The 15088-nt window shown below is 31.7% G+C and overlaps 1 protein-coding gene across 1 annotated transcript in view; it reads left to right on the forward strand.

The window, feature by feature from the left end:
* The first annotated feature begins 2863 nt into the window (after nucleotides 1-2863).
* LOC143068158 (uncharacterized) overlaps nucleotides 2864-15088 on the forward strand; it is a 32732-nt gene continuing 20507 nt past the window's right edge. Inside the window, exons 1-3 of the mRNA XM_076241978.1 lie at nucleotides 2864-2986; nucleotides 3640-3694; nucleotides 6583-6754. Of these exons, the coding sequence (XP_076098093.1) occupies nucleotides 3650-3694; nucleotides 6583-6754 (217 nt within the window). The 5' untranslated portion in view covers nucleotides 2864-2986; nucleotides 3640-3649. The remainder of the gene's footprint in view (nucleotides 2987-3639; nucleotides 3695-6582; nucleotides 6755-15088) is intronic.

Raw genomic sequence — 15088 nt, forward strand, 5'->3', positions numbered from 1 at the left:
AGGCAAAATAAAGTACGTAGTTGAAGAGCATTAAAGGCCACCAATTCCTAAAAAGTTTGCCAAATACAGCGTAGGTAATCTATCACTGTGGTAGAAAAGCCTTAGTATTCAAATTACTAAAATTTTCAAAACAGTTAATTCATAATTTCATAATAATGAACATTTCAATGATAACGCAAGTCAACACAGAAGTGCTGACTACTGGGCTGGTGATATACTCGGGGGAATTAAAATTTCAACAACAGTGGCATAAACCCAGTGGTTGTTAATAAACTCTTCACCAGGATTGAAATTTTATATTTGCACCAGAAGCGCGTTTTGTCTAAAATACACAGATAGATGTTTGATTCACAAGAATACTCATTACAGTGAAACAAACAAATGATTAATACAATAATCTATACCACATGTTAATCGCAGAATAAAAACCTAAAAACATAGAAAATGGAAATTAATGGACTATACTGACAAACAAGACATATGTGAAATGTACCGAAAGTACAGAATTCTAACCACAAATGATAAGACATAACTGAGTATCCAATCGAAACCAAATCAGAAACATCATAAATAAATACATAAATGTTGGATATATAAAAAAAAACACGACGTGACACGGCGTTTAGCAATGCAAATTATTCCTCGGTAAAATAGTCATATTCGGATATAGTTCACGTTTAGATTTTCCTCTGAGTTCAGTATTTTTGTGATTTTACTTTTTGGTACGACATAGATGTTAAACCACAAGCTTAAACGTGGTAAACATATCATAAGTTAGATAAGACATAGACACATTGTATAGATCAACAAATTTGTGATGGTAAATTCGCGATTCGTAAAGCAAGTATAAATAGTATATATGTTTTAAAGCTGATAAAATATCAAAAGAATAATCATATACAACCACCCTTGGTGCACCAGATGAGGGGTATTGGAGCCTTATTTTAAATATGGCAAAGCATTGTTTCTGATAGGATCTAAGCGACTGTGTTTAATAGAAAAGCAGAATCTTTCATTATACTACTCTTTCTTTCGGTTGGGATGTTTATGGCGCTGAACGAAACGATCATTTTGTTCCGTTGTCCGTTGTTCGTTCTTTCATCCTTCCGTCCAACATACATATATGAACCGTGTGATAACTTTTACTTTCACAGAACCTCATTTAGAATACGTGGTGTACTTTTGAACCTTTTATTTTAATTCTTCATCTAAATGATTTTTTATCTTTATTTTAAGATGAAGTTTTGTATCCACTTCTTTTCCTAAACCTCTATTCATAATTAAAAGAAAAAACATATTAACAATACAATTCCATTGTTGTGCACCTCCTGTTTTGTCCTTTGGTTTTGAGTTTTCCATACCAAAGCATGGGCTTTGCCATTGCTTTATTTAGGAGTTCCCATATCGTTTCTGCAACCTCTCTTTAACCCATTTTTACAATTTATCAAAGATTCACTCAATCTTTACCTTGCTATACCACACCTCACCTTTTTCTCATCAGAATCATTTCTTGGGCTTCCTTCACAAAAGCATGATATTTTCCATTGCTTCATATTTGAGGTAGCCGTTTTGTATCAGAAACTCCCCCTTAACCCCTCATTATAACTTATTCAAACTTTAAATTTGTCTTTTTTATAGCTTCATATTTGAGGTAGCCGTTTTGTATCAGAAACTCCCCCTTAACCCCTCATTATAACTTATTCAAACTTTAAATTTGTCTTTTTTATAAAGCTGTATATGTTTTCGGTTTTCAATGATCTTCATTTTTGTATTCTGTTGGTTTCATTTGAGTTATTGATGAGTTTTATATAGAAAACTGCACGTATGCATGGCATCAATTTTATATATCAGTGTTTGTTTAGTCATATGTTTGTTAATTAAAAAAAAAAATTCTGGCTCGTATAATGTATTTACTTTGTCTTATTACACATCTTGATACACCAGAATATATAGAAAGAATAAACGACACTCTAAGTTGGTATAGTTCAACAAACAAATCATAGGTGGTATACATATGATCCTTTACTAAGAAAAAAAAGTTTATACCTAAGGTACCGTTAGTTCTCAATGTTTTACCAGTATGTTATTTGATAAAAGGGCGTCTTTGCGTCAATTTTGTGTTTGACGATCATGACATTGAGACACATAGAAATGTAAATTATTTTACACTTAGAATACTTGTTGCATATTTTTAACACTTAGAATACTAGCAAGTGCAAAAACGCTTGAGGAATCATTTATTATTTTTCTACAAAATCGTTTGGGAAAAGGGTTACAATTATCTAAAATCTTGTTTGACGAAAAACACTTTTCAGAATTTGTTAAGTCTTAAGATTTTACTTTATAGTAAACTTACGTTAAATTAGAGACAAAGGTAGTTTATCGATGTTCAAATCTCATAAATCAATTAAAATTGAAACAAATCTTAAAAGAGTACTTTTTGATTTAAAAAAAATAGTAACCTTTCTTTTCATTATCACATCCACATTCGTTAATATATGATAGTGTGTTATTGATTTTTCCTTTCCCAATCTTTGTATATATCTATGATTTCAGCTTTTTAAAGTTTTTCCGGTTAATAAGTTTCCTTGGAGTCAACGCCAATTTGAATATATATATGCTAACTCTCCTCCCTTTTGTTCCTCATTTTTATTCTTGTTTAATTAAGAAGTAAAAATACTTTTAAAACATTGCATTTCCTTGCTTACTTCCTTTTTTATTATATCGCACATATTTGTATAAAGGAAACATTTCAATCAAACGGTTTTTTTCTTCAATTTCCTTATAAAACATCAATATTCATATAATATGTTATCCTTGTTTCATTTTATTACATAAGTACATAAGTATTTTATTTTTACTATATCGTAAATATAATTGTTCTGGACAAGCTGAAACTTGTTTTTCGTGACACAAACACTACTGAAATGATATAGTAAAGGATTCGATATGATGATTCAATACTTACTCGAGTTTACAATAAGTTGTAAGTACTACGTTAGATACGACAATGTTTGTATTATTATCTTGTTTGGAAAAAAATTTGCATTGAAATAAAAAAAAGTAGAAACTTCCTGTTTGCAATGTTTTGATATCTATTTAATGGCGTCAACATAATGAACTGATATTTAAATAACACCAGGTAATAATAAGATAGCAAGTAGTACATATCCTATGAAGTCTTTAACACACATAATGAAACTACTAATACATGTAATAATAGAAGAAATACAAATCGATTGAATTTTATACATACTACTAAACAAATGAGCTTCGATGATGAAACACACTTTTATTTTATCACTTGCTGGTTAAATAGCTTTCCAATCATATTGTGCACTAGTTTAATCACCCCCCCCCTCTCTCTCTCTCTCTCTCTCTCTCTCTCTCTCTCTCTCTCTCTCTCTCTCAGATATACTAAAACATGTAATTTCAATATTTCACCAATTAACTGTCAGTTCATCACTCTATTTTTTTATGATGACGAAAAAGTATAATTGCTTGAATTACCGTTTTAAGATACATTTATAAGTGCAATTTTATACCATTCTTAATCAAACTGTTTTGTTTTGTTGGCACTGACCCTATTAATATTTGCATAAGCGTGTAACCAACCATTTCAAATATATTTTCTTTAAGGAAAATAAATATGAAAGTGACAGTCAACGTGACATGTGCAGTATTTGTATATCTGGTATGTATACATAATATTATTGACGATTGAAGCAATATTAAATATAAAAATGGAAGCATACGCAATAAATTTATTACTTTGGCCTACCATACGAAATAGAATGAAATACAAAACAGTGTGGCTGTGGTCATTGATTGACACATTAAATTCATCCTTTGACTGGGACAATTTAGGTGAACGTTTGTATGTAACGATCACTGCTCACTATGTACTTGTTAAAGACACTTAAACTATGGGGTCACCAAAGGTTCTCAACACCTTAATAAAGAAATTCGAAAAATTAATCAGAAATAACACGATGTTTTGATTTATATTAATTATATAAATCAAAACATAACGGTTTTTCCTGATTAATTTTTCGAATTATTATATAATTATGGGCGTTAAGAAACCTTTGGGTGCAATCAACAGTTTTTTTCTATGACGTCATATTTTGAGGGATCATTTATAATTGACCCTTAGTGGTGTTAATGTTAATAAAGATACTTGTATAAAACTAGATATCATTAGAATCAGAATTTTCTCTAGTTTATAATGAAATAAAAATAAATTGTACTTTTAATAGTACCAAAAAGTTTTATCCAGAGAAAATGGGAAAAACATTGCATAATCTATGCATAAAAAACATGAAATCAGGCCATGTGCACACCCATGAAGACATGATACATGCACATTTTTCATAATCAAAACTGTATGAATTTCATAGGTTTTTACCTGGTCTTTCTAAAAATTTGTGCTTCAGGCTACGTTCGCCTGCTCCGAAAAGAGCTACAGTGGGTGCAAATAAGTTTTGCACTTTTCACTGCCAAAAAAACAGGATGTTTACGGTTTGTCTCCCCTCAAAACATGTGTATTTAATCTAATTTTTTTAAATCATTTTAATCATTCAACCTGTTTTAATTGAAGCTAATTAACTTATTTTTACAATCAAATACAAAAAACATGATACTTTTTCACCAATTATGTTGATAAAAAGGGACTTCCCTCCATGTCTATTTTTAGTCGGGGAATAACCCCTAGTTTTTTTATACGAAACTGTTTATAGCACCCTTTGGTGACCCTACAGTTTAAATGTCTATCGTAGGTACGTCGTGAACAGTGGTCGTTACGGACAAACGTTCACGTAAATTGTCCCAGTCAATGGATGAATTTAATGTGTCAATCAATGGCCACAGCCACACTGTTTTGAATTTAATTCTATTTTGTTAATTGTGACCAGAGATAAAACATGCTACACAGAGGAACAAGTGAACAGTATGCTTGAGTTTCTTATTGACAACATATTTGTTGAGTTTTAAGGTTGACTTTTTCAACAAATTATCGGCATTTCTATGGGAACGATCTATGCGCCTCTCCTTGCCGACATTTAATTTCGTATACATCAGATTTACTTCAGCCACTTGTCAAAACAAGAAGACCAAAGAAACCAGATGATTTAATTTCACATTCAGAAATAATGATGATGTTCTTTCCATTAACAATCGGAACTTTTCTGATTTGGTTCCATTAATATATATCCTCAGAACTAGAAATTAAAGAAAAAAACAGACCCGGCTTCCTCTGCCTCATTTTTAGACTTATACCTCGAATTTGACATATACAGTCATTTCAATACCAGAATCTATGAAAAACGAGACGATTTTAATTTTGAAATTACCAATTTCCCCCACTATAGTAAAAATAAACGTACGTCACCTGCATATGGGATATACATTTCCCAACTTATTCCGAATTCCAGAGCTTGCCGCTCCTACTCAGACTTTGTAAAACGTCACCAGTGTCTGGGCAGATAATTGATGAACCAGGGGGTATGTCAAAGAACGTCTTATTTTTAATTTTTTATAAAAAAGTTCATCGGGAGGACCTTGTTGATAAATATTCCATATCAACTCCACAATTATAGATACTGGGTGCTGACGTTATTTATCATTTAATTACGTGTTATATAATTCTTTTATTGGCTTTATTATTTTACTTTTACTAATTAGTCTTTTTTGGTGAAATCCATTTGACGTGACTCTGTACTTATACATAACATCATGGGTGTTATTGTTCTAAGATAATTTTTACTCTTGTCTTTCACTTTTTTAATGTGAATTCTCTATATGCCTTGTTGTGTTTTTTTGGATAAATATGACCTGGTTCTGTACTTATACATCTCGTCATTGTGTTAATGTCCTTTGATAATTTGTGTATTCCTGTGTTTCATTTTTGCTAATGTGCTATGTCTATATGCCTTTTTATGTTTCTTTGATGCACTTAACATTTATACATCCCAATAATATGAAATGGTAAATGTTTGTATTCTTGTCTATTATTTTTCCTAATATGCTTTTTATATACATTTTGTGCCTCTTTGAGAATATTTGTTTGTTTTTAATGATTGTAAATAAATGTTGACTTCTGTACCCCTCGTTTTAACATATTTTCCTATTATGTTTGTTTATTTTGTTCACACATTGTTGTCAATATAACTGAATTTGATGCGACTCTCATACTAGTGAGGGTATTAGCTAGCTATCAAACCAGGTTTAATCCACCATGTTCTACATTATAAAATGCCTGTACCAAGTGTCAGAAATATGAAAGTTGTTTTCCATTTGTTTGATGTGTTTGAACTTTTGGTTTTGCCATTTTATAATGGACTTTCCGTTTTGAAATTTCATCGGAGTTCGATATGTTTGTGATTGTACTTTTTACAATAAGTAAACTTTTATTGGCGTAAAGTTATTTGGCGATTTGCCGTCTTTGGAAATTGTTCTTGGCAATAGAGTCCGTTGTAAACATTCACATTCCGTTCGAAATCCTCGTTCAGTTAATTAATAACGAATTCTTGATGCATCATGACAATGTATTTTAAAACCATTTATTCTATATATTCTAAATAGGTATACTGTGATGTCGGGCTGGCCAACTACAGCCTAGAATGTCCAGAAATATCACACTGGAAAATTAGAGCAGGTGGTGTATGTAATATAACTGATAAATATCACTGCTTGTATGACCCAAATATAGAAAAGTTTACAGAATTTTGTGACAGTCCAAAAGATTATACAGCAGGTAAACGACTTTATTTCATTTACTTTAAAGTAATAAAGAAATATTTTATTATTTTCATTGTTATAAACAGCAAGTTGTTTTGATCTGACAGGATTATCGTCATTATCTAAAATTTGCAAAATGCAGTAACAATCTGAGAAGAACTCTTCTTTGCGACTATTTTTGTCACCAAATTGATACTGTGTCACTTCTTTTGTATGGCAATATATGATGGTCAGTTGAGCTCAACATGAAAACATAATCATTCAATCAGTTTAATTGAGGTCTGGAGCTGGCATGTCAGTAACTGCTAGTAGTCTGTTGTTATTTATGTATTATTGTCATTTTGTTTGTTTTCTTTTGTTTCCTATTCTGACATCGGGACTCGGACTTCTCTCAAACTGAGTTTTACTGTGCGTACTGTTGTGCGTTTATTTTTTCTACATTGGCTAGAGGTATAGGGGGATGGTTGAGATCTATAAAAACATGTTTAAACCCGCCGCATTTTTGCGCCTGTCCCAAGTCTCTAGCCTTTGTTTGTCTTGTATCACTTTTAATTTTAGTTTTTTGTGTATAATTCGGAGTTTAGTATGACGTTCATCATTACTGAACTAGTATACATATTTGTTTAGGGGCCAGCTGAAGGAGGCCTCCGGCTGCGGTAGTTCCTCGCTGCATTGAAGACCCAATGGTGGCCTCCGGCTGTTGCCTGCTCTATGGTCGGGTTGTTGTCTCTTTGACACATTCCCCATTTACATTCTCAATTTCAGATATCGCAAGTGATACGACATTCTAGAACTTGCATTTCAAGTAATAATAAAATGGTTGGCTGAATACAAAAAAGCTATTAGAATAAGAGTTTCAAGTGGTGAATTTTAAGTATTCCCTTAAAAAAATTAAGGACGCCACCACAAGAGTATTGATGTATGGACTATCAGATTCACAGATGACGACGGATATGTTTCATTTTTCGTAACTTCATTCCCGTCTCCCTTTTCTCGAATTTCTTCTCAATTAGACATACCATTGTGTTTGAACGTACATGAGCAACATGGCGGATGGCATATGTGGAGAAGGATCTGGTCATCCTTATGTGGTGCATGTGATCAACCCCGATGTTTTGTTTAGTTCGTGTTGCTCAGTCTTTTGTTTTATGTGTTGTGTTGTGTGGAGTGTTATTGTCGGTTGTTTTACACTTGAAAAACAATGTGTGAAAAATGGGTTGATTATTTCTTCTCTCTTTTTTAAAATGATGTGTCCAGTCAATTGTACAGAAGTGGAAAGTTTGTCTTCTTGCGACCAGCGTTCCGGTATACTGACACTTTTATAAAAGTCCTGCAATAAGAGTAGAATTACACATTGTTTTGTTTTCTTCTCTTTTTTTTGGTTTTAATTTTTTCATCTTTTTCATGTTCACAGCAAACTTTCTTAAAATATAAATTCTCGCAAATTTGCAAACGCATATTTATGTCATTTGGGGTTTATGTAAAAAATTTCTAAATTCACATACACAATTTTGTATATAAAATTTATATACTCTTTAACTTTAAAAACTTTTAACTTTATAAAAAAATAGACATATCTGGTGTTCCATTACAAACTTTGTTTGACCTTTACTCCTGTTCCGGCTTTTGGTGGCTCTTATCTTTTTAGTTCTATATATGTAAAGCAAAACTACATCCGGTGGAAAAAATGTTACAGTAGTTGTTGTTATTTTTTTATCCGGAGAAAAATATCCCTAGGGTATTTTTTTTACTTTGCCTTGAAATTCTATCTGGGTAGTCAAACTATTGAATAGTTATTAGAAAAAAATATTTGTTACAAATACTATGAAATAATAAGTGTATTTGAATTACAGTTAGATTGTTTAAAAAATTTGTATTATAATGGGAAATAATTTCCCATAATATCATTGAAAATAATTTCCTGAAATATTCAAGTAATATCATTCTTTTAAAAAGACAATTATCATGAAACTTATTAAAGAAAACCATAAGTAATTTCAAAGATCATAATTGTGAAACAATATCATGATTAATTTAATACATATATAGATAAGGTTTGTAATATACAGGTAACAGTTAGTTGTTTCATATCTCAGTACATATATAAATTGAAAAGTAAAGATAGAAATATAGTTGCGTTACTACTGTATACAGTATTATGGGAGAATTTGAGTATGATGATATTTTTAACTATATTAATAGTTTTATCTGGGGACAAAGATGTAGTTGTTGATAATATGGAAATCAGATTAATCATAATGTTCAATATATTTGAACAAATTACGCAATTTCAACAGCTGGATAGTATATTTACCTGTGAAATATTATCTGTCTTATTAAATTATGTTTTAAGTCATCTTTTTATATAAATAAATATAAAAATTAAAATAAGATTCAAGGAAAAATAACACTATGGAATAGATTCGGGAATATAATATTAATATCTTTAAAATACAAATTGCTCATAATTACCTCCCTTTGATTGATAAATTATGCAAATTAGTTCTACCTTTTTGAAACATTTATAATTAAAGTCAGATATATATTGATTGCGAGTAACTTACAAAGTAGTTAATGGGAGTCTATTTCACAAGGTTCTGAAAAATGTTGAACGGATAATATATACTGGAACATACTATCCGCATAACACAGATAGATTTTCACTCCTCTGGAAAAAATATACCTGTGAAATACCATGTCTGGAAACAATTACTAGGACAACAGGATCAGATATCACAGAGGAAGAAATAAACCGTTACATATACAGGAAAACAATAATTTCCTTTATTTATTAAAGTTCTATTTATTTTTATTATTCATTTATTTACTTTTTTATTATTAAACTATTGTTTATTTTACTTTTATTCATGTTATGCCCCCCCCCTTCCCCCCAAAAAAGACTCTCATTAGACATGTTCACCATAAGCCGATACCGAAACCGAAACCGATACCGAAACCAAAAATAGCAATGAGGTAAATGGTATATGTTTATTATGTTAAATAGCTCAACCCTTTTACTCCATTATATTATTAATTATAAATTTTAATACACTAGATGGAATATAACTTCAATTCATCAATTGACATGAATCTATCAACTAAACAAAATAAATTTAACCATTATTTTATACCTATTACTATCAGAACAGTAGATGTCTCCTTATAACACTAACAAGTCTCATACCATATCACGTAGAAACAGTAGATGTCTCCTAATAAAACCTTACAAGTCTCATATACCATACCACATTGAACAGTAGATGTCTCCTTATAGACAAAAACAAGTCTCATGTATCATACCACAATTATCTATACTAATATAGATACTAAGAGTAGAAAGGGAAATGTTCTACTTGAATGGAACACTTATTCTGCCATAATGGATATTTTGATATCATACGCAAAACTTTATAATAAAATATTCAAATTTATTAACAAACTAATATACTAAGACACAATTGTATACACAGTATACTAGTATCATATTCACAAACAATTAAAACTATTACATTGAATACATATGAAAATAATAATAAATGTACCATTTGGCTTTCTAGGGGGCTACTCATTAAAACTTACAATAATACTAATCAAAATAACCAAAACAAAAAACACTACCTACTTAACATAATTTTAAATTTGTAGAAATAAATTACCTAAATTATGCAATTTTAAGAACAGGTGAACAATTTATTTTAGAACCTGAGTGGTAGAGCCCAGACAAATATAAATTTGAAAAATGATAATACCTGCGGTAGATCCCAACAGGTACTTTTAGAACCTGAGTGGTAGAGCCCAGACAAGTATGAATTTTAAAAATGAGAATTCCTGCGGTAGATCCCAACAGGTACTTTTAGAACCTGAGTGGTAGAGCCCAGACAAGTATGAATTTTGAAAATGAGAATTCCTGCGGTAGATACCAACAGGTACTTTTAGAACCTGAGTTGTAGAGCCCAGACAAGTATGAATTTTGAAAATGAGAATTCCTGCGGTAGATCCCAACAGGTACTTTTAGAACCTGAGTGGTAGAGCCCAGACAAGTATGAATTTTGAAAATGAGAATTCCTGCGGTAGATCCCAACAGGTACTTTTAGAACCTAAGTGGTAGAGCCCAGACAAGTATGAATTTTGAAAAATGAGAATTCCTGCGGTAGATCCCAACAGGTACTTTTAGAACCTGAGTGGTAGAGCCCAGACAAGTATAAATTTTGAAAAATGAGAATTCCTGCGGTAGATCCCAACAGGTACTTTTAGAACCTGACTGGTAAAACCCAGACAGGTATGAATTTTGAACAATGAGAATTCCTGCGGTAGATCCCAACAGGTACTATTAGAACCTGACTGGTAGAACCCAGACAGGTATAAATTTAGAAAAATGAGAATTCCTGCGGTAGATCCCAACAGGAACAAAAACTAACTTAATTATCACCCTTAAATAAAACAAAGCCTTAATTATTTATAAGATGTATTAATGAATTGGGGGAAAATAATTTCCCTAAAATTAAGTTGGCAATACAAACAAAAATCATGAATTTATTAAATAACAAACATCAAAAACAACACAAATTGTTATGAGTTATGAATTAATTTTCAACAAGTAAAAATATGACTGCTAACTGTGCAATGCTCGAACAACAACTGACCATCCTATCAAAATTATATACAGATGTTTCTCTGATTACACCCATACTGTCATCATGCTGTTTCCTATCTATGATCTAATTACCTATCCCTTAATCTCTTAATTAAAACAAACTGACAAGCTGACAAGCTGACCTTAACATGAAATAAAAATGAAAACATGGGAAAATACAGACCTTAGGAATTTATCAAAATATGTATAAACTCTAATTTAATTCTTTGAATTGCCATTTATACCTATTACTATCAGAACAGTAGATGTCTCCTTATAACACTAACAAGTCTCATATACCATATCACATAGAAACAGTAGATGTCTCCTAATAAAACCTTACAAGTCTCATATATCATACCACAGTGAAACAGTAGACTGGTAGAACCCAGACAGGTATGAATTTTGAACAATGAGAATTCCTGCGGTAGATCACAACAGGTACTATTAGAACCTGACTGGTAGAACCCAGACAGGTATAAATTTAGAAAAATGAGAATTCCTGCGGTAGATCCCAACAGGTACAAAAACTAACTTAATTATCACCCTTAAATAAAACAAAGCCTTAATTATTTATAAGATGTATTAATGAATTGGGGGAAAATAATTTCCCTGAAATTAAGTTGGCCAAATTGAACGAGTAGTATGAGTGAAAGCCCCCAATAAATGATACATGTACATATATATAGTTTTAACAAAAATAAATTTTATAATAAAAAAGGCCTTTGTTAGTCGTGTAGGATTTTTAATTTTAGTTTCTTGTGTGAAATTCAGAGTTTAGTGTGACGTCCATTATCACTGAACTAGTACAACTAGTATACAAATTTGTTTAGGGGCCCGCTGAAGAACGCCTCCGGGTGCGGGAGTTTTTCGTTGCATATATGCTTCTAACTAGTCATACCATAAATGTTTTAAAACATTGCACGCCAGAATTATTAGTCTAACTAATACTTATACATAAGGATGCCTAGAAACCTGTGATCAAGCCCACAGGTGAAACAACAATAGCCTGTGGTAGAACCCAGATAGGTAAAAATACTTGAATACTGTAGTAAAACCCTGACAAGTGAGACATATAATAACGTGTAGTACGACTCAGATAGGTGAAAAAAAAACCAATAACATTTGGTAGACCAAGAAGGTAAAAATCTTGAGACTGCATATAAAATAGAGCAAGTCTGCAAGCCTTGCTTACATGTATGTGAAATGTATGTAATGTGATACAATGTTCACTGGATTGATGATTGATTGTTGGTGGCTTAACGTTCCGATGTTCACTAATATTGGAAATATATGAATGTTGAATCCTGCACAGCTGCATCTGCCAGATACCATAACTTGAGTTCACTTCAATGGACTGACAAGTCATCTAGCACTTCTAGGCGGATTATAGTTACAATTTCACCTACTATCATTCCTGAGAAACATAAACAGCATACCAGCTGGGACTATTATACTATAATAGTCCCAGATTCCTGATGTGATGTTTTCCTCAGTTGGAGAGAAAGGCAGTCATTCAGCTGCATATCACCTTGTATTCCGAACACCACACACTTCCTACTAGCTGCAGTCTTTGATATAGAATTCCTAGTGAAGGCTGCATATCCTGATCCTTCGTATGTAAGTAGTAGGGATAAATTTCTCCAAGTGTTGACATTGTCACATCGTAAACTTCCGGTTGAAGTGAAAGTAGAAAAATCGGCTGCTTTATGTCTTGTCAAGTATTCTTATTCTTACAAGATTTTGATGATTACTGCATTTCCATTTGCTTTTTTTTGTTTCAGTAAAGCTGTGGTTGTAACGAAATTAATGAAAGACCTTTTCTGTTTTTGTTGTTCTCGTTGGTGGTGCTAACAGCATCAAATTTAACATTCTTTTTCTCTGAAATCCAAATGAAACCAATATATATAGTTTTTTTTATATCAATATTATTTTGAAAATCGAATATATTATATAAATTAGATATAAGCATTACTGCACATCACATTTTAAATATTTTCGATATAACTTTAATAACATTTCATGGAATATATCCGATACTTGTTCCGGAATCAAACGGTCCTTGTTTGGATGCAAACAATCAAGCAGACCTTTCAACAAAGTTATACATCGAGCACGCCAGGTAGAAGTTATATTTCAACACGAATTTGATAAAATCACACCAGTAGTCTAACCGATATGGCACCTATTGTAGACCTATGTACTATTTGTTTTCTCTCAATCGAATTATGACTTTTAAAGAGCGGTATACTACTGTTGCCTTTACCTTTTCCTTCAATGAATTATGTACATCATAAATAGATTTGCATTAGTGTATTTAATACTCGTTGAATTCAACTTTACTTTTTTATATATTCATTTTAATTGTTGAATGGAAGTTATATATCATCCAGTGTATTCTAATCTCAAACAATATAATGGATTAGAAGGGTTGAGCTAATCAAATATTATAAACATTTACCATTTACCTCAGTACCTATGTTAGGTGTCGGTTTCGGTTTCGGTATCGATTTCGGTATTGGCTTATGGTAAACATGTCTATTGGTACTAAAGGTCGTTAAAACCGTTATTCGTCCTTGTAATGGAAAAATACCACAAAATCCTTTGTGTGCTACACAAAACGTAGCGGCTTACTTATAGATAATGCACAAGAACAATAGAGGCTTCGTGTTGCTTAGTCTTTAGTTTCCTATCTTGTGTCTATTTCTTATCTGTATGTCTTTTTCTTTTTTAGCTATGGCGTTGTAAGTTTGTTTTCTATCTATGTGTTTGACTGGCCTTTGGCATCTTTCGCCCCTACTTAACAAGTCCCCTACCGACGACATCGAAAGGGACTTCAAGTGTGCACTCCGTATGTCTTTCTGTCTGTCTATTACTCATCAAGTTCGAGTTTTGTTCCGGTATGATAATTTTTTTTTGCAGATTTATGGTCGTCTTTGAAAATTCATACAATTAATCAGTTTACGAACCTTTTTTCTTCATGCTTGAAGATATTGATTTGACGAAGTAAATAGTTAACCATGTGAAGTTACAGATAATAAAAGAATTTGTTTGGTTCGGATGATTAACTTGCAGAGTTAGAGTTCTCAGATTTATATAAATCACGCATATAACCGTTTTAACTGGTTAGGGAATGTGTATTGCTATGCAATTCTATCAGGAGATTGTTTTAAAAAGAATAACTTGTTGGTTTTTTCTTTTTTAACCAAAGCTGTAACAGTACATTTTTAGTTTGTGTGTATCTCTGGTTTCTCTCGCCAGGATCCAACGCTTGAAATTTAGGTACTCCTCGTTACAAAATCTCAGTTAGTCTGTTAAACAAATGTAGGTTAAAAAAAAAACAGTCAAAAAAGCTGCACGTACGTTGCATGTAATCTTTCTCAAGAAAGTAACACATGTATTTAACAAATAAATAAAAAAACAAAGAAATCATATAAGTTCTTTTTGGCATATCCGCTTCTGATAAACTGGTCCACCATGCCATATTAATCTCCACTCCAAAGGTTAGTGTAGTGATTCGTTAACACAACAGGTGTCCCGTTTACCCTTTCGCCTCTCTTTTAGGATATATTTCAATCTATTGAAATGATCTCACCAAGATCTTGTGTATGTAATAACGTATTAGAATTTAGCTAGAGAAATTTATGTATTACTGAAAAAAATACTCCAGGGGTTTCGATATCACAAACTAGTCAAAACATTTACTTAATTTTATCA

Source organism: Mytilus galloprovincialis, chromosome 3 (genome assembly GCF_965363235.1).
Source record: "Mytilus galloprovincialis chromosome 3, xbMytGall1.hap1.1, whole genome shotgun sequence".
Classification (NCBI taxonomy): domain Eukaryota; kingdom Metazoa; phylum Mollusca; class Bivalvia; order Mytilida; family Mytilidae; genus Mytilus; species Mytilus galloprovincialis.